The following is a 21,288-nucleotide window of genomic DNA, read 5'->3' as shown; positions in this document are numbered from 1 at the left end:
CGTTGATATCATTACGCCACCCACCAGAAGTCATCATCATCGAGCTCACCTCCTAACTGAGGTATGAAACAGGAGCCTTTCACCGATGCCACATCACTACCAACAGATGGCGTTGTCTGTGTTTCATCTAATACCTGGGAGTTGGAGTGTAGGTCCATAGATGGCGCCGAGATCGCCACTCCACACTCCAGCAACGGTGCTTATACCATAAGATCCCCAATTTTCCTTCGCCCTCCCCACCTTCCCTATACCCTCCCCACCTTCCCTCCGCCCTCCCACCTTCCCTTCGCCCTCCCCACCATCCCTATACCCTCCCCACCTTCCCTCCGCCCTCCCACCTTCCCTTCGCCCTCCCCAACTTCCCTATACCCTCCCCACCTTCCCTCCGCCCTCCCACCTTCCCTTCACCCTCCCCAACTTCCCTCCACCCTCACCTTTACTTGTATGCTTGGCACACCTCCCCGACTGTCTCCAATAAAACCCCTCCTTCTTCCCTACCTCCCTCCCACCTACTCTTTCATCCTCCCCCACCTTCTTCCCCCTCTACAGCCAGCTCCCCCTCCCCTATCACCTCCCACCTCCCCTACCAGCTCCATCCTCCCTTACCAGCTCCACCCTCCCCTACCAGCTCCCCCGCCTCTGCCAGCTCCCCCTCTCCTACCAACCCCCCTCCGCCCCTGCCAGCCCCCCTCCTCTGCCAGCCCCCACCTCTCCTACCAGCTCCTCCCTGGCAGGGGAGGGAAGGCGCATTGCCAAAGTCTTCATCAGTGGATGTTGTGTGGCGCCGCTCCGCTCGGCGGTGTCATTCACACAACTCTACCTCCTACACCAGGCTGGTACTCTACCATTCTACCCTGTATGACGGTGGTACTCTACCATTCTACCCTGTATGACGGTGGTACTCTACCATTCTACCCTGTATGACGGTGGTACTCTACCATTCTACCCCTGTATGACGGTGGTACTCTACCATTCTACCCTGTATGACGGTGGTACTCTACCATTCTACCCTGTATGACGGTGGTACTCTACCATTCTACCCTGTATGACGGTGGTACTCTACCATTCTACCCCTGTATGACGGTGGTACTCTACCATTCTACCCTGTATGACGGTGGTACTCTACCATTCTACCCTGTATGACGGTGGTACTCTACCATTCTACCCCTGTATGACGGTGGTACTCTACCATTCTACCCTGTATGACGGTGGTAATCTACCATTCTACCCCTGTATGACGGTAGTACTCTACCATTCTACCCTGTATGCTGGTGGTACTCTACCATTCTACCCCTGTATGACGGTGGTACTCTACCATTCTACCCTGTATGCTGGTGGTACTCTACCATTCTACCCTGTATGCTGGTGGTACTCTACCATTCTACCCCTGTATGCTGGTGGTACTCTACCATTCTACCCTGTATGACGGTGGTACTCTACCATTCTACCCCTGTATGCTGGTGGTACTCTACCATTCTACCCTGTATGACGGTGGTACTCTACCATTCTACCCTGTATGACGGTGGTACTCTACCATTCTACCCTGTATGACGGTGGTACTCTACCATTCTACCCTGTATGACGGTGGTACTCTACCATTCTACCCTGTATGCTGGTGGTACTCTACCATTCTACCCTGTATGACGGTGGTACTCTACCATTCTACCCTGTATGACGGTGGTACTCTACCATTCTACCCCTGTATGACGGTGGTACTCTACCATTCTACCCTGTATGACGGTGGTACTCTACCATTCTACCCTGTATGCTGGTGGTACTCTACCATTCTACCCCTGTATGCTGGTGGTACTCTACCATTCTACCCTGTATGACGGTGGTACTCTACCATTCTACCCCTGTATGCTGGTGGTACTCTACCATTCTACCCTGTATGACGGTGGTACTCTACCATTCTACCCTGTATGCTGGTGGTACTGTAACACCGTAAAGGTGTTTTGTATGTATATATACATAGTACAGGAGTCACAGACAACATTTTGAGAGGCGCCAGGTTGGCGGCCGCTAGTAATTAAGAAACTCACACCTCTAAGTGTTAATGACCTCAAGTCGACCTATGGTCAGGTCGTGTGATCTGACCTGACATCTGCTAATCTGATAATTGTAGCCTGATAGCCGGGTGCGTCCTTCAAACAATCCGCAGTAAGGTGTGGCTTGGTAGAGGGCCTGGAGCTATCTACTTGTGAGCGGAGTTTGCTATTAGATTTCCAATAAATACCCAGGGAACTGTACTTACGGGAGCAATGGGAGAGAGACAGCACAGCAGAGCAGGCCAGAAGACAGCTACCTAGATAGGCTGTCGGCTGGACAGGGGGGGGGAGGGGTGACTCTGCCTGTCAAGTTGAGACCATACAATTGTGTTGTGTGATTATCTTGTGGGCAGACAGCTGTAATGGTTCTCAAAGTTTTGTGTAATGACTCACGTTGTATAGTAATCCTGACAGAGTGAACCTTCAGTTCTAGTGCTTGAATGATGCTACTTATCATTGCTTAAATATATGTTAATTAACTTGTTTAAATTGTCTTTAATTTGGTTCCCTAGAACTTTGTGAGTCGAGGCGAGAGTCTCTGAGTTTACTTATTACATATGTGTACCTGGTTACAGTTGGTAGATGGAACAAGATTATGATACAGATGAAACATGATATAAATGACATTTGTTAACAGCTTAAAGTACAGACAAGTTCCATTCCTTGTCGTGTATGTAATGAACTAGAATGGATGGTGGCAGCACTTTCTACTTCAACATATCTACCCTTCTACCTCTACCACTCCCTACTCCCTCTCCTCCTCTGCCTCTCTCCCACTTTCCCTCTCACCTCCTCCTCCTTCCTCTCTCCCTCCCTCACCCCAAACCCTCATTCATTACTTCATTATTCAGTCATCCTATTTTCCTTTCGTTTCTCTTTTACGTTCGTGGCAGAACAGTTAACTAGGGGCGGGATAGTGGACTAAAGACAGCTCTCCCCCTCCCCCGTTACAGTACTCTACCATTCTACCCCTGTATGACGGTGGTACTCTACCAATCTACCCTGTATGACGGTGGTACTCTACTATTCTACTCCTGTATGACGGTGGTACTCTACCATTCTACCACCTGTGTGATGGTGACACGGTAGTGTGATGGTGACACGGTAGTGTGATGGTGACACGGTAGTGTGATGGTGACACGGTAGTGTGATGGTGACACGGTAGTGTGATGGTGACACGGTAGTGTGATGGTGACACGGTAGTGTGATGGTGACACGGTAGTGTGATGGTGACACGGTAGTGTGATGGTGACACGGTAGTGTGATGGTGACCAGCGTGTTAGTGGTAGTAAATAGTAGAGCCACACTCATACCTTCTACAGTGCTCCTACACCTCTCTCCTACACCTCCCTCTATATTACTCTCCCTCTCCCTCTCCCTCCCCCCCCCCCTCTCTCTCTCCCTCCCCCCCCCTCTCTCTCTCCCTCCCCCCCCCTCTCTCTCTCCCTCCCCCCCCCTCTCTCTCCCTCCCCTCACCCCCCCCCGGGGTACCTCACTTCTACCATATTAATCTCTCACTTTTCTCTCACTGAGTCGAGTATCCCTAAATATAGGTTATGCCTTCCGTCCTGGCAATACTGCGGCCATGACTTCCGTGTTGGTAATACCACATGCTACTGGCCCCTTGTTGGCCATACTGCCAGATGTGGCCCCTTGTTGGCCATACTGCCAGATGTGGCCCCCCTTGTTGGCCATACTGCCAGATGTGGCCCCTTGTTGGCCATACTGCCAGATGTGGCCCCCTTGTTGGCCATACTGCCAGATGTGGCCCCCCTTGTTGGCCATACTGCCAGATGTGGCCCCCCTTGTTGGCCATACTGCCAGATGTGGCCCCCTTGTTGGCCATACTGCCAGATGTGGCCCCCTTGTTGGCCATACTGCCAGATGTGGCCCCCCTTGTTGGCCATACTGCCAGATGTGGCCCCCCTTGTTGGCCATACTGCCAGATGTGGCCCCCCTTGTTGGCCATACTGCCAGATGTGGCCCCCTTGTTGGCCATACTGCCAGATGTGGCCCCCTTGTTGGCCATACTGCCAGATGTGGCCCCCTTGTTGGCCATACTGCCAGATGTGGCCCCCCTTGTTGGCCATACTGCCAGATGTGGCCCCCCTTGTTGGCCATACTGCCAGATGTGGCCCCCCTTGTTGGCCATACTGCCAGATATGGTCTCCCTTGTTGGCCATACTGCCAGATGTGGCCCCCCTTGTTGGCCATACTGCCAGATATGGCCCCCTTGTTGGCCATACTGCCAGATGTGGCCCCCTTGTTGGTCATACTGCCAGATATGGCCCCCTTGTTGGCCATACTGCCAGATGTGGCCCCCTTGTTGGCCATACTGCCAGATATGGCCCCCCTTGTTGGCCATACTGCCAGATATGGCCCCCTTGTTGGCCATACTGCCAGATGTGGCCCCCTTGTTGGCCATACTGCCAGATGTGGCCCCCTTGTTGGCCATACTGCCAGATGTGGCCCCCTTGTTGGCCATACTGCCAGATATGGCCCCCTTGTTGGCCATACTGCCAGATATGGCCCCTTGTTGGCCATACTGCCAGATATGGCCCCCTTGTTGGCCATACTGCCAGATGTGGCCCCCTTGTTGGCCATACTGCCAGATATGGCCCCCTTGTTGGCCATACTGCCAGATGTGGCCCCCTTGTTGGCCATACTGCCAGATATGGCCCCCCTTGTTGGCCATACTGCCAGATGTGGCCCCCTTGTTGGCCATACTGCCAGATATGGCCCCCTTGTTGGCCATACTGCCAGATGTGGCCCCCTTGTTGGCCATACTGCCAGATATGGCCCCCTTGTTGGCCATACTGCCAGATATCGCTCCCTTGTTGGCCATACTGCCAGATGTGGCCCTCTTGTTGGCCATACTGCCAGATATGGCCCCCCTTGTTGGCCATACTGCCAGATGTGGCCCCCTTGTTGGCCATACTGCCAGATATGGCCCCCTTGTTGGCCATACTGACAGATGTGGCCCCCTTGTTGGCCATACTGCCAGATATGGTCCCCTTGTTGGCCATACTGCCAGATATGGCCCCCCTTGTTGGCCATACTGCCAGATATTGGGGTCTCTGCGATGACATCGGAGGATGACAGGATGACGTTATCTGTCCTATAGGCCCGCTACCTTATTAAAAATATAATTCATTCTTAAATTTTATTTCCAAACAATTAAGTTGTCTGGAAAATTACAATTGGCCAGTGATAAGTGAGCGCCTTAAAAAAAAAGTTTAATATACTGGATGGGTGATATCTTACAGATAAAATGATATCATTATTTTGTTAATTATTTCCTCAAATGACACTCAAGATACGTGTATAACATTTCCTCTTCACAATTAAGGTTACCAATTAAGTTCATCATTTTGCAGGTGACATAATACACAATCATACGAGCTGCTACATATATATTTGTCTGTAACACACAGTGTATGTAGCTGGCAGTGTTTAACACCCAGGTACCCCTTTACTACTAGGTCAACAGAGGCATTAGGTGAAAGAAGCCATGCCCAGTTGCTTCTGCCTCGGTCGGAAATCGAACCTCCTCTGCCTCTGGACTGAAACTGCCGAGAGCGCTCTCTACTCGGCCGTGAGGACGTGTGTCTGTAAACAACCCAGCGGGTTTTCTTCCTATTGGGGAGTGTTGTGCATGCTGCTATGGCGGTGTGTCTACTCACAGGATGAGTGGCGCTGCCCAATACTGTCACTATGGCGGTGTGTCCACTCACAGGATGAGTGGCGCTGCCCAATACTGTCACTATGGCGGTGTGTCCACTCACAGGATGAGTGGCGCTGCCCAATACTGTCACTATGGCGGTGTGTCCACTCACAAGATGAGTGGCGCTGCCCAATAAACTCGCCCCTCGGGGCAAAATTTAAAATTTAATTACTGCCCATCCGCCTGTTTAGTTTATGCTTATAGTAACGATGAAGACCATAGTACATATATGACATAATGGACAATTAGAAAGTAGAAATCATTATTGAATTTGGACAAACCACAAAATATTTTGTTTTTATGTTGAAAAAAAAGAGCTTAATCTAACCTTCGTATGTGTAATACACGCCATGTGAGGCCTAATATAGTACATATATGTGCTATACTAGGCCTATACCAGACATATTCTATACTATACCTATAATATACTAAAATCCCTATAGTGTTAGGATTATGTCTACTCCCTCTCTTTCTCACATTGTTTCTTGCAATTGCCTTCCTCTTATGGCATAGTTAAATACAGGTTTCCTGTCTCCCTTCACCACTTTCATTATTTTACACTTGGTGGAAATGAATCCCAGCGACCATCAGCCCACTTCTTAAGTTTGTCAAGGTCTTCTTGCAACATCCTACATTCCTCTTCATTTCTTACTCTCCTCATTAACTTTGCATCTTCTGCAAACATTGACATGTATGAGCTGACTCTTTCTGTGAAGTCATTTACATAGATTAAAAAGAACAATTGATCTAGGACAGAGCCCTGTGGAACACTTTTTTCCATTTCTCTCGAGCTTGACATATCCTCTGACTCTGACCCTTTGTTTCCCGTCCATCAAGTACCCCAGTGCCCAGTCCAGCGCCTTGCCTGTTATCCCCGCTTGTCTCACCACTTATACTTTATGAGGAACTGTATTAAAAGATTTCTGGTATTCTAGGAAGATGTATCTATCATTCCTAGACTGCTATTTCTATCTATCATTCCCCCCTCTCGTCTTATTTTTAGCTTGGATCTATATATATCCTCTTGCCTTCTTGTTCCTAAAGCTAAGGAAGCAAAGATGCCGATAAGATATTAGAAAGTTGTCTTTTGTAAACAGTTGTAGACGGTTGGAACCAACTTATCCTCCTCTTTAGATAGTACTTTTTGTAACTATGTGCACCATGTTACAAATATTGACGTAAAAGACAATTAGATAGCAGAACTTAATACTGTTCACTTTATTGAGTCCGAACAAAATAAAGCTAAAACACAAACAATTATTACTACGCCTAGTAGTAAATAATTATCGAAAGAAAGCACCAAGCCGGGAAGGCTATGTAGCACCATCAAATGTGCGGAATAATCAGAGGGCGCTGAATATCACTAAGGATGCCAATATGAGAAAAGAAACGCATAAGGCGAACAATATCAAAAGTATCCGATTCACCAAGAAGTCCGGCGAGGGACAAGTGACCGCGAGGGACGGTCGAAAAGCACGACACACGCTCGTCCTGGAAGTCAGGACATTCAACAAGGATATGCACTACTGTAAGAGGGACAATGCAGTTTGGACAATAAGGAGCAGGGCAGCGCTCCATTAAGTGTCCATGAGTTAAACGTGTATGGCCGATACGCAACCTTGCCAGAGCCGTTTCCCACCGCCGGTTATTGTGGGAGGAGGAAGACCACGGGTACACACTACTCAATTAATCAATTTCTCTAACCGATTGGAGAAATATTGGTAATACTAACCGAAAGATAATTTTGCAGCCGAAACAACTGAACAGAAAGAGGGAGGCGGTGAAGAGGTACAGGAACTATAGGAGGGGTAAAAGTCAAAGCCAGGGTAGGTTGATACGTAGGAGAAGCTGTCACCCATCCAGCAGGACCCCCCCCCCCCCCCCTCTCCACGGCGCTGATAGTCTCCAATGGAAAGACAAACTCCAATACGATTGGATTTTGGATTCTATTTGTTAACTACCCTGACACTGAACAAATTCTTTCTAATATCTCTGTGGGTCATTTAGGTACTAAGCTTCAATCTGTGTCCCCTTGTTCGTGTTCCTCCCAAACGTACAAGGTCCTGAGGGGAAATAGACAAAGTTGACAAAGGAATCATATTTAAATTAAAAAGAGATAGGACAAGGAGGACATCAGTGGAAGCTGGACAAGCATTTGAGTGGAAGTTGTAAAGAAGCTCTGGTTCCCTGTACGGATGGCCGGCAACTGGAACACTGAAGGAAGAGGTTGTTGAAGCCATTACCATCCTCAACTTTGGGAATAATATGATGAAAACGTTAATGTGGAGAGAGGTAATTAACGCGCCAGGTGGTGGGGCATAAAGAGCTAGATCTCACTCCATAATCACTGATAGGTAAACGTCATACATACACACACCAGCTATACAGTTCTCTCGTGATCCATATATTGATTTGAGCGATAGTAAATAATTCACGCTGCTGTGCCGTTCACAGGAACAAATTACCATGTTATCAAATTTTAATAATTAGGATTACTGTTAGCGGTGTGTAATTACGAGCAGTAACACAATGGAGAAGTAGAGCGGGTGTGTGTGTGTGGGAGGACTGGCTGGGGCGCCAGCTACCAGTTATGGCCGCCAACTTAGATGCTGACGGCTGTGTCACATCTTATGTGCGTCTTCCGGCGGGTACAGCTGTTGCTGCCTGCCAAGCTAAGCAACTGTTCCCTGATGCACCACTAGCAAAGGTGTAGCAGGGAGCAGCCGGTTGTTACACATGTTTGCGCACATGATGCCCACTAAACAAATCAGTCAGCAACACAATATACAAGTATTCATTAGAGCTTTGTAACGAGGATGAATAAAATGCATTAAGCAAAGTAGATATAAAATGTACAGTAATTTAACAGGTCTCTGAGGTATTACTTATATCATTCAACGGAAGTCTTAATATGAGACCTTGCAGATTTTATACGTATACGTATTCAATTTCAACAATAAGAGGAATCAACTGGGAAAAAATTAATAAATATAGATCTTGCACACATTCATTGGAAGACCGTCTTAAGCGATAAAAATCCCACACAGGGAACAGCTCAACTGACAGCTGAAGCTTACAAGTTCTGCTTGAAGCACGTGCCTGTGAGGTGCCTACACAGAGGACAACAAAGAAATTAGTGAAATTCTAAGAGGTCAGTATGTGGCTATGTTTAGCACCCCAATAAACAACATGAAAGTTGGAAATCCAGACAGCTTTATAATATAATTGATATTAACACGAACTCGGAAACTTTGAAAGGTAAATTGACAACATGCCCTACACTGAGCCCCTGGTCCTGACTCATGGAATTCCATATTCATAAAGAAATGTAAAGTACCAGTAGCGCAAATGCTCAGTTTAATATGGAGAAAGAGCCTGGTTACAAGGGAGATACCAGCAGCACTTAAATCAGCAGATATACAATACAATACAATACAATTTTATTTAGGTAAGGTACATACATACAATAAATTTTTACAAGGATTGGTTGACTTATAGGTAGAGCTAGTACATACAATGCCTAAAGCCACTATTACGCAAAGCGTTTCGGGCATAAATCTATATATCTCCGCTGCACAAGGGAGGTAGTAAAGCTTTGACATAAAATTCGTAACACATAATAAAAGTTTTTGAAAGAGTGATTAAGAACCAAATTTCTAGTTTTATGGAAAATAATGAACTACACACTACACACAGCAGGTGTACACCTGCTGTGTGTGTGTGTGTGTGTGCACCTACTGGTCATGGTTGGGGGGGAAGGAGGGGGTTATGGTTGGGGGGAAGGAGGGGGGTTATGGTTGGGGGGAAGGAGGGGGGGTTATGGTTGGGGGGAAGGAGGGGGGTTATGGTTGGGGGGAAGGAGGGGGTTATGGTTGAGGGGAAGGAGGGGGTTATGGTTGGGGAAAGAAGAGGGTTATGGTTGGGGGGAAGGAGGGGGTTATGGTTGGGGGGAAGGAGGGGGTTATGGTTGGGGAAAGAAGAGGGTTATGGTTGGGGAAAGAAGAGGGTTATGGTTGGGGAAAGAAGAGGGTTATGGTTGGGTGGAAGGAGGGGGGGTTATGGTTGGGGAAAGAAGGGGTTATGTTTGAGGGAAGGAGGGTTTATGGTTGTGGGGAAGGACGGTTTATGGATGGCGGGGGGGGGGGGAGGGGGTTATTTTCTACTCTCCATCACTCATCACCAACCCACTTCACCTAACTACACTCTTTCTTTCCCCAGGCACTGGCACTTTTGGGCGTGTATGTCTGTGTCGTGACAAGGTGACATCACAGTATCTAGCCATGAAGATCCTGGCAATCACTGATGTCATCAGGCTAAAACAAGTAGAACACGTAAAGAACGAGAAGAACATCCTACGTTTGGTCACTCACCCCTTCATTATTGAAATGTGAGTATGGCACTTGCTCACTCGGAACTTGAATTGCATATTAATATGTTGGGTTCAGTTATCTGGTGCAGTTCTCTTCTTCGGGGGTTTCTGGTTACTGCTCCCCTCCTCTTGTGGGTCCCCTTTTTGTTTTGTTCTCCTGGAGAGATAGCACCAGAGATCTGCCAAAGGGTACCCCTTAGAAATCTGATTTTGAATGTAATGAAATGACTATTTCTGGTGGACCCCTCAGTGGTTCCCTATTCCCACTTCCGCTTTTCAGGCGCTTCAATTCTTTTGAGTGACACATGACTTATCTGGTGTTGCCGGTCGGTCTCCGAGGTCCAGAGGCCATCACCTGGCAAAAAGTATAACTATTAATGCTAACAACCTAATTACTGTGTCTATAGTTGTCAGGTTTGTTTCTATTTTCCTGGCAGTTGAAGGTTTTAGTGCACTCTACCTTTTTGGTGGATTTTCCCTTGGGATGATCTAGTCTCCCAGCTGCATATGCCTATATTGTGTGTACCAGATTTTGTCTCTGGTCCCTGGTAGGCATTTATTTACCTGAGGGCCACTAACACTAATGGCCTAAGCAAGAACAGGAAGTTGCCAATATGTCAAAGGTTCCCCCCAGTTATCCTGATGACTTTTTATAACTGGATTATACAACTTAACAGTGTTTTGGCATTTATGGCTTCAGCGAGTAGGCGATTCCATGGGTTTATAACCCAATGGGTGAAAAAGCATCTCCTGTTTTCTGCCATACATTGTGGCTTGTTGAGCTTGAAACTTTTCCTCCTTATTTTACATCAATACTTTTGAAGTTTTCTGAATCAATAACCTGCAAAATGTTCAGTATCTTTAAAATTTCGATGAGATCTGTCCTGTCAAGTCTGGTTTGCAGTGTTGTTATCCTTGTGGCCCTTAACCATTCCTGGTACTGTATGAGAATCAACTTAGTTTTGGAATTATTTTTGCTGCATGGTGTTGAATTTGCTCCAAAGCTGTTATGTCTTCTGAAGATGAGGTTTCCATGCTTGGATACAATAATCTAAGTAGGGGCACATGAGAAATGTATACAGTTGAATAACTACCCTCTTTTCCTTAAAGTCAAAGGTTTGCTCGATTATTTCTTGGGTTTGATTAGCCCTCTTTACTTCAGCTCCCACTTGTTATGCAACTTTAAATGAATGATGGATTCTTACTCCAAGGTCCTTTTCTTCATCAATTTGCTGCAAGGTAATGTTATTAATTTGGTAGTTGTGACGTGGACTGTTATACCCCACGTACAAGGGCTTGTATTTTCGATATTTACTTTTTTTTTTATGTATCCTCATGGTGCAGTGGTTAAAACCACTCACTCGGTGTTTTGCAAGCGCTTTGGCCTGGGTTCGTACCCTGGTTAGGGAGGATTTACTTGGTGCCAATTCTTAACAGTTGTTAATTGTTGTTAAACAATTTGGCGGGTCATATTCTGGGGAAAATTAGGATTAAGGACTTGCTCAAAATGTTATGCATGCTAGTGGCTGTACAAGAATGTAAGAACTCTTGTATAAATAAATAAATATTAAAAAGCATTTGCCAGTCTTCAGATCACTTGTGGAGTTTATGTAAATTTCTTTGTAAGGTTTCAATATCATTTTCACTTCCCACTCTACCATAAATCTTAGTGTCATCTGGAAATTTATGATGTGGTTTGTAATGTAAAATGTGGTTTGTAAAATACTGAACAATTTAGAGAATGTTGATTTGGCAAATTTGTTCAAAAGGTCAGATGTAAAACAAACAAGGAGCAACGGTTTCAAGCTCAACAAGCCACAATGTAGGACTGGAAACAGGAGATTCTTTTTCACCCACAGGGTTATAAACCCATGGAACTGCCTACCCGCCAAAACCATAAATGCCAAAACTCTGTTGAACTTTAAAATCCAGCTTGAAAAATCATCAGGACAATGGTTGAATCTTTGACAAAACTACCAGCTTTCTGTCCTCATTGAGGCCACCAGTGTGTTAGTGGCCCTCAGGTAAATTCAGATAGAAATTCATCATCATTGACTTTTAGAAGTGTTTCTTTAATTGTAATCCATCTTAAAATACTAAAATAGCCTTGTTTTTAGTACCACCTCTGCTACCACAGGGCTTACTTTTGGTGTTTCTTTCAGGTACTGGCATTATCGGGATGACCGCTTTCTCTACATGCTATTTGAGTATGTTTGTGGTGGGGAACTTTTTGCATACCTCAGAAATGCTGGCAAGTTTCCTATGACAACAGGTGATTACTGGACATTTTTTTCTCTAATGTAGCTTATTTGTAGCATTGACTGAAGTATAAATTAATATGCATCATGTCAGATGTTCTGTAGATTACCTTTAAAAGAATTACTTATATCTAATTGTTAATTAAGTATTGAGCCTTCAAAATATTTATACCATACAAATGTTTAACATGAACATGAAAAAACATAGGATTGTCCTAGTTACAAAAGAAGAGGTTAAGAGATACTTATCAATGCATACCAATACAGTACGAAGAGCCAAAATTTCCTTTTATGAGAATAGATTTAAAGGAGCAAAAGGAAATATGAAAAGAACCGGTACATGGAAATCCATCTCTAACATCCTAGGATCTAAACAACAATCACATAACAAGCAGATAACTCTCCAAAGATGGTTACATACTTCCAACAGACTTAGAAATGGCAACTGAATTTAATAGCTTCTTTTCATCAATTGCTGCTAACCTTGGCAGAAAAATCCCAGAGACCCAGATACATGTTACTACATATCTAACCAGCAGTTATCCTAACTTTCTACTCCTTTTACCAGTCAGCCCGACAGGCATCATATCCATAATTCAATCACTTAAAACCAAAGCTGGAAATATTAATGAAATACCATCTATGGTATATATGAGTGCTGTGGTATATATAAGTATATATAGTGGTATATAAGAGTGCTGCCCCCTGCTCTTGCACTACCCATAGCTTGGCTATTCAACAAATCTCTCAAGTGTCATACTTTTCCTGATATTCTTAAAAAAGTAAAAGTACTGCTAGTTCATAAAGGAGGCAAGACAGCTGACTTAAACAATTACAGACCAATATCAAATCTACCTATACTTTTCAAAAATATTTGTAAAAATTATTTACAAACAGCTTTATTCCTGCTTTGTAAAACTCAACATATTAAGTCCCTGCCAGTTTGGCTTTCCGTTCCCAAAAGAGTACCACTGATGCCATTATTGGTCTGCTTAATATATTCTACACAGCCCTTAACAAAAATGAGTTCCCAATTGGCCTTTGATAATGTAAATCATAACTACGTCTTACTTAAACTTCACCACTATAGTATCCTATGCCTTGCTCAGAACTATATTATTCCTATATCAGTAACAGACACCAACATGTAGCCACCTAAAACATAACCTTCCCCACTCTGCCATTAACAGCAGGAGTGCTACAGGGCAGCATCCTAGGACCTCTCCTATTTCTTATATACCTTCTTGATAGGGTTCTGGGAGTTCTTCTACTCCCCAAGCCCAGCCCGAGGCCAGGCTTGACTTGTGAGAGCTTTGTCCACTAGGCTGTTGCTTCCAGCGGCCCGCAGGTCCACATACCCACCACAGCCCGGTTGGTCCGGCACTCCTTGGAGGAAACTATCTAGTTTCCTCTTGAAGATGTCCACGGTTGTTCGGCAATATTTCTTGTGCTCGCTGGGAGGATGTTGAACAACTGTGGACCTCTGATGTTTAAACAGTTCTCTCTAATTGTGCCTATGGCACCCCTGCTCTTCACTGGTTCTATTCTGCATTTTCTTCCATATCGTTCACTCCAGTATGTTGTTATTTTACTGTGCAGATTTGGGTACATCAATGATTTGCCAATGATGTACACTACAGTATATACAGTACATCAATGATTTGCCAAATGTTTCTAACAGTCTTAAACCTATACTATTTGCTAAAGATACTATCTTCATCTATTCTGACTCCAACCCCCACACACTAAATAATATTGTAAATAATGAATTAAAAAAAGTCCATTCATGATTGTCAACCAACAAACCTACTACTAAACATAGAAAAGACCTACTACCATTTTATATGGTAGTAAATCATTAAATCAAATTCAACTTCAGTTAGACAATGTTGACATTAGCACTAAAAATGAGGGGGAAGTTCTTGGCCTATACATATACAAGAGACTGAACTTCAGCTCCCACATACAACACATAACCAAAAAAGTTGCAAAAATGGCTGGTATACTTCTAAAATCAGATATTATATTATGTTCCCCACTCTGCTCTCCTCTCATTATACTACGCACTAATCTATCCCTATCTTACATACGGTATCTGTGCATGGGGTTCAACCACTACAAATTACCTCAAGCCCATCATCATCACTCAACAAAAATCTGCTTTCAGAACTATAACAAACTCTGTCTTCAGACACTGCACACCTCCTCTGTTTAAGACCCTTTATTAACATGCTAAATATACACTCGCTTCACACATTCTTTTGTGCTAGTTACATGTACAAAACCTTGTTCCTAAATGCTAATCTTAATTTTAAATTTTTCCTTGATAGGTGTAATAGAATCCATGAGCACCACACCAGAAATAAATCTCTCTTTGATATCCTCCCGAGTCAAACCAAATCTGTGTAAACACTCCATGCATGCAAATTAAAGGTCCCAGTCTATGGAACTCACTCCCTAATGAATTAAAAATTGTCCAACTTATGCCTTATTCAAAAGTAAAACAAAAAAGTACCTAATATCATCCTCATTGTTTCCTACCTTGTGCTTCAAACTCACACTGTATAGTTGTATTACCCACTTCCCAATACTAGTACTTAAGACTAATTAAGTAGTACTTAATCTTTACCAGTGTAATCACCTCTGTATATTAAGGTGTATATTGTTGATATAAAACCTTGCTACAATGTACTTTTTCATCTTACCTGATATGTTAGATTAAAGACCTGCCCAAAATGCTAAGCGTGTTAGTGGCTTTGCAATAATGTAAAAATATCACTTTAATGTAATCTCACCAACCCATTATACCATCTTGTAAATAAAATATTATTATTATTATGATTCGTCACTCACTACATTCTGACCCGGTACAAAGAGATCTCTGAACTTTCCTCTCAGATTATTGAACACATTCCTTACTTTCCACAGTCTATCATTTGTAACCATGTTATAATTAGTTTAAATTGAAGATACTTTAGAAGTAGAATAAACCTGTTGCAAGATGTATTTCCTGGGAAATGGAGTTGAAATAATGCTGTCTTTATTCCAATAATCCTGTATGACATGTTTTACTGAATATTTCATCATACACAGATAAACAAATACATACATTTCAGGTACACTTGTGTCTTTCCAACATAGCAAATGTGAAGATGGTAATAAGACAACTGTAATTAACTGAACTGTGTAGCAATTGGCTTCTTCAATGAGATTTTTCATGAATGGTTCCTCAAAATGAGCCATACAGTACTCACTTTCATTCATATTTTCACCAGTACTTGGGAAAATGTCTGTAACACCTATACCAGTATCATCAAATGTAGGTAATTTTGGTACAAAAGTGTCACAATCGTCCCACCTGAAAACATTAGTGCTGCTTGTGATGGCACAAACACCACAAATACCAACAACACAGCTACCTCTTTTTATGATAAAACTGTTGGCTGGGAGATGAAACTCTTATATGTTGTATAGGGTGACCACAAACACTTAACCCTTAGACAGTGGCTATGGAAAAATGGTCATGCCTGCCTATGAGCAAAAAATTTGAAAATTCTAAAAAATAATTTTTATAGTAGAATTCTTAATTTGTATGCAAAATGTAAGAAAAACACTAAAATAAGGGAATATTTATCATTTTACTGGGTGGAGGCTGCATCAGGCACTTGTCAACATTTGGTGCTCGACTTTGCTGACACTTCCTGTTTTATCCTCCGATGTTTCATTGATTGTTTTATCACTTGTTTTTAATTATTTACATCCACAGAGAACTATTTTATCCATATTTGCATCATACATGCAAAACCTAGACAATAATTTTTTAATTTGTCTTATGGCAATGACTGCATTCCTCTAGTAACATTCATGATGATAGCCACATTCGTATCTGAAATGGTAGCAGGATTTTTTTTCATGGGCCAAGGTAAACTCCATTGCATCCACACGGACCCAATATATCTATAATTGCATCATACATGTAAAACCCAAACAATAATTGTTTAAATTGTCCTTTGATGATAACCACAGTCCCCTAGGGATCGTCAATAGACGATAATTGCAGCTTATTAAGGATTAAAGTTGAGGCCTCTCTTCCCTCAATTTCCCCATTGCTAATCACACTGTCACTTTGCAGGGTGAGCTACTAACACTGCAAACCTCTGCCTAGTAACACGATGAGAGGGGCAGCTATGCTACTAATATCCAAATCAATGTCACTGAACCCAGAAAAAAAAAGTCATCTTCCACATATTCATAGCATAGAGTAATGGCAGATGGAATACTCTGGGAGTGGTGTTGACCTGGGACGTGATGGCAACGGTGGTGGTGTAATCCTCGTGCTTAACATACTCACTGTATCGTTATCATGTATGTCCATATCACTTGTATCTAATCATTGTGTTGGGTGATTATTGGGTTTTGGGTCATGAACATCAATATTAAGGTCCTGTTCATACATCACATATTTCATTCTTTTTATTACGCAACCTGTGGGTGACCAGAAGCTAGATGCATGTTCATCAGCAAGAGTGCTCACTTGAAACTGAGCCTACCTGCAGCATTGGGGCATGCTAGAATTTTTTTTTTCAAGATGGCAGACATTTACTAGAGGTCTTGGGTGTCCATTTGCTAACTGGGTTACTGCACGCTAGTTTTGAATCATACCCTATACAGTACCAACAAAACTTTTCTCAATGAACACACCACCCCATCAACGGAAATATCTCGATGAGTGCAGTGCAGGGGTTAAAGCGGATAATGTGTTTATAGATATATAGTGGATAGTTATAAGACACAATAATAGATATCTTATATGATTTTTATGTACAGTAACTATAATAACGACAGGAAAACATCAACAAAACTAATGTTAAATGTCATTAAAATAAATTCAATTTTAAATACATTCAGTATACAATACTGTACTTTAATTACATTAACATTTGTCTAAATTGAGATGAAGATGACTAATTGTTGTGTTATCAAATATAATTATGATGAAATGATTGAATAGTAGTTTAATGTAAATTACCCTTCATATGATTTGATTTTCCTTAGCATCATTCTACGCATCAGAGATCGTGAGTGCCTTGGAGTACCTTCACTCTCTCTCTGTTGTATACAGAGATCTCAAGCCAGAGAACCTGTTGCTAGATCAAGATGGGCATCTCAAAATTACAGATTTTGGCTTTGCTAAGAAGCTCACTGACAGGTGTGTAAATCTGATCTTCATTCATCATACTAATAGAGCTTAAAGAAAATATTATGTATTGTATATTATTTATTTCTATGATTTCATTTTGAGTTTTGAATAATCTTATAGTGGTGAACAAATATTTTTCTGTACAAAATTTTATGCACTGAAGTTCACATTATGGTTCATGAAAACAAAGGTTTCATTAGGTTTTAACACAAAAAGATTTACTAAATAAATATTTTTGCATTATCACAAATTAAATTAAACTTTCTTTAATACTAAATACAGTATTTGAACCTAAATCTTGCCTTGGTATGAAAGCATTCCTGCATATTATTCGTTGAAGTGTTTGCTTTTAAATATTTTCAGAACGTGGACTCTTTGTGGCACACCAGAGTACCTGGCACCAGAGATCATCCAGAGCAAAGGTCACAACAAAGCTGTAGACTGGTGGGCACTAGGTTAGTCAATTTTAAAGATTCTTTGAAGAACTGTGTAAATAACAGTAAACATGCTGGCTCTTGGTTCTATAACTACTGGTGTATGAATACTCATGATGATTTGGAAATACAATCTTACTGCACTGTAGTTCAAAATCTTCCCTCAGAAGTTTTGATATCACTGAAAAGCTGACTGCATACTCTGAAAGGACATACCCAACCATCTTGCCTGAAAGCTATACCTTGCAATTTGTGGGTCAATATAACCAGCTGAGTTTTATGTATGAATTTAGTATTTTTGTTCATCGTGTCCCACCATAACCATAGGTTTTTTTGCATTTGAAATATAATGTAATTATCTGGATAAAGCACTAAGCCAGTTTGACTATACAGTAGCTCTAACCTTATTTTACTTCATGTTATAAGCTGGAAAAATAACATTTGTTTTGAAAAGTTAATAGTTTTTATGACTTTTGATCACAGGTATCCTTATATATGAAATGCTGGCTGGATACCCACCGTTTTTTGATGACAACCCTTTTGGTATATACGAAAAAATCTTGGGTGGGCGCGTAGAGTGGCCAAGGCACTTGGATACTTCAGCAAAGGATCTTATCAAGAAACTTCTAACTCAGGATCGTACAAAACGTCTTGGTAACATGAAGGTAACATGACACTTACTTCTGCCTGCATGTACTTTTCTGTGGTACATGCAAATCTTTCTTTATACCTCAATTTGAATTTGTTTTAAAGTTCGGGAACTGTTCATAGTTAGCCTCTTAATCACACTTCCTCCCTCAGTAGTACTTTCCCTCTCCTACAATTTATACCTTCTTCTCTATTTTACACTCTCCCTTTACATTGCATAGTACAGTACATATATTACACACAGAAATCACAATAGCGTGATGCATCATATGAACAGTTCAGTACATATATACTGTACGATCACTAAAGTATTATTCTCAAAAGTACACAGTGACTTGGGACAATTAATCCTTGGAGTATTGCAATCAAAAAAAGGTAAGAACACAGTTGTGTGGTGACCAGAGTTGGGTAAGAACACATGGCATTGTGTTGTTTTTTTCTAAAATTATAATTTCTTTTCCCAGAATGGGGCTGATGATGTCAAAAGACATAGATTTTTCAAGAATATTGATTGGGAAGATGTATATCATAAACAATTGAAGGTGAGTGTGAAATATTTATATATTACTAGAATTTCTTGTAGTTCAGATTGCTCACAATTGGGGATCTTGGGCTTGATTCCTAGGCAGGACACAAATGGTTGGGCATGTTTCCTTTCCACCCAGTACCTCTGTTCACCTTGCAGTAAATAGGAGTTAAGCATCTGTTGTGGGTTTCATTCTGGGGAGGGTCAGTAGTTCGACCTTGAGGAACTTTGATACAATACCTAAAGTTCTCTGACCTCACCCTTCATATCACATTTTGTGCCATTCTCCACTTCCAAGATTCTTTTTTAGTCTGGCTGTACCATATGATCCCCCTAAGTTCACCCTCAAACACCCTCTCAATAATTCAATAAAATAAAAGTTAATAAAACTATAAGATATTTTTATTTTTATAGATATATAGTGGATAGTTATAAGACACAATAATAGATATCTTATATGATTTTTATGTACAACTAAACTAAGATAAACAAGATAAAACAAGATAAATTATAAAAGATAAACAAGAGGTACAAGATAAACTATAAAAAAAATAAAAATAAAACTACAGACCATTACCCCACATTTCTCTTAACTAACATTAGCAAACCACCTCTTGAGTCAAGAGAGATACGTTTTAGACTACACAATGAAACTGCTATAGACAATTTTATAACTGCTACTGATAATGTCAACTGGGAGTCCGAGTTAGGTAACATAGAGGACATCAACCTAGCAGTTCAATCTTTTCTTCAAAAAACTCTTAGCCTTTATAATACCCACTGTCCTATGCTTACAAAACAAGTCACAACCAAAAGGCTTAACAATCCCTGGCTTACAAAGGGAATACTTAAATCTATTAATAAAAAACATGACCTTGAGAAGAAGTATAGGTTAGGAATTGTCTCCAAAGAATTCTCAAAGAATTACTCATTATTGCTATCTAAGATAATTAGACGAGCCAAAACTAAATACTACGAAGATAAATTTACCCAAATAAAGAGCAACATTAAACAAACTTGGAGAACAATTTCACAAATATTGGGATCAAAGAAGTCTTTAAATAACAAACCGACTCTCCTGTCTAATAACGATGGTCAGCTTTCAGCCTCTGATTCTGCTATTGAGTTCAATAGGTTCTTTTCTTCCATTGGTTCATCCCTTGCTAATGATATTCCATCTTCCAGTACTGACATTAAGGACTATCTTACAGGGAACTATCCCCAGTCTCTGTACCTAAAGCCTATTAATTCCACTGACGTCAATGAGATAATCCTTTCCCTTAAAACCAAGTCTGGTGCCCTTGAGGAGATACCAACTTTAATCTACAAAAAAGCCTCCAGATCTTTAGCCCCTGCTATTGCTTTGCTCTTCAACAAGTCACTTGAACTCCAAACCTTTCCAGATATTCTAAAAAAAGCGAGAGTAACGCCTGTCCACAAATGTGGTGATCTCACAGATGTTAACAACTACAGACCTATATCAATCCTGCCAAACTTGTCAAAAATTTTTGAAAAACTAATCTATAAGCAGCTTTACTCATATCTAGCCAAACTCAATATACTTAGCCCTTGCCAATATGGCTTCAGGCCCAAAAAAAGCACTAACGATGCACTTATTAGTATGCTTAACTCGATTCATACAGCTCTTGATAAAAATGAGTTCCCTGTTGGGTTATTTGTGGACCTGCGTAAAGCTTTCGATACTGTCAACCACCAAAACCTTCTTCTTAAATTACATCATTATGGTGTCAGAGGACACTCCCTACAATACCTCAAATCCTACCTTACTGACAGGCTCCAATGTGTTTCTGTGAATAATACAATTTCTCCCACCCTACCCATCAACATTGGTGTTCCCCAGGGCAGCATACTTGGCCCTCTCCTCTTTCTCATCTACATTAATGACCTTCCAAATGCCTCCCAACACCTCAAACCAATTCTATTTGCTGACGACACAACCTTCATTTACTCCAGTCCTGATCCCCTTGCTCTAAATGCCACAGTAAATACTGAGCTAAATAAAGTCCATCTGTGGCTAACTGCCAACAAACTCACCCTTAACATTGACAAAACTTTCTATA

The 21,288-nt window shown here is 41.9% G+C and overlaps 1 protein-coding gene across 3 annotated transcripts in view; it reads left to right on the top strand.

Annotated features, from left to right (window-relative positions):
- Positions 1 to 19,388, top strand: part of LOC123762980 (Protein kinase, cAMP-dependent, catalytic subunit 3) — a 33,597-nt gene extending 14,209 nt beyond the window's left edge. For 2 of the 3 annotated variants that reach the window (XM_069302028.1, XM_069302029.1), the window contains exons 2-7: positions 9,991 to 10,159; positions 12,304 to 12,413; positions 17,455 to 17,608; positions 17,963 to 18,054; positions 18,517 to 18,698; positions 19,146 to 19,388. In XM_069302028.1, coding sequence (XP_069158129.1) covers positions 9,991 to 10,159; positions 12,304 to 12,413; positions 17,455 to 17,608; positions 17,963 to 18,054; positions 18,517 to 18,698; positions 19,146 to 19,373 — 935 coding nt within the window. In that variant the 3' untranslated portion in view covers positions 19,374 to 19,388. Of the gene's footprint in view, positions 1 to 8,831; positions 8,924 to 9,990; positions 10,160 to 12,303; positions 12,414 to 17,454; positions 17,609 to 17,962; positions 18,055 to 18,516; positions 18,699 to 19,145 lie in introns of those variants that run through there. The other variant, XM_069302030.1, reaches the window with a different exon arrangement.
- The last annotated feature ends 1,900 nt before the right edge of the window (positions 19,389 to 21,288 follow it).

This window comes from Procambarus clarkii, chromosome 47 (assembly GCF_040958095.1).
Source record: "Procambarus clarkii isolate CNS0578487 chromosome 47, FALCON_Pclarkii_2.0, whole genome shotgun sequence".
NCBI lineage: Eukaryota > Metazoa > Arthropoda > Malacostraca > Decapoda > Cambaridae > Procambarus > Procambarus clarkii.
Note: the sequence above shows the minus strand (reverse complement) of the source record. Positions and strands in the feature narration are given on the sequence as shown.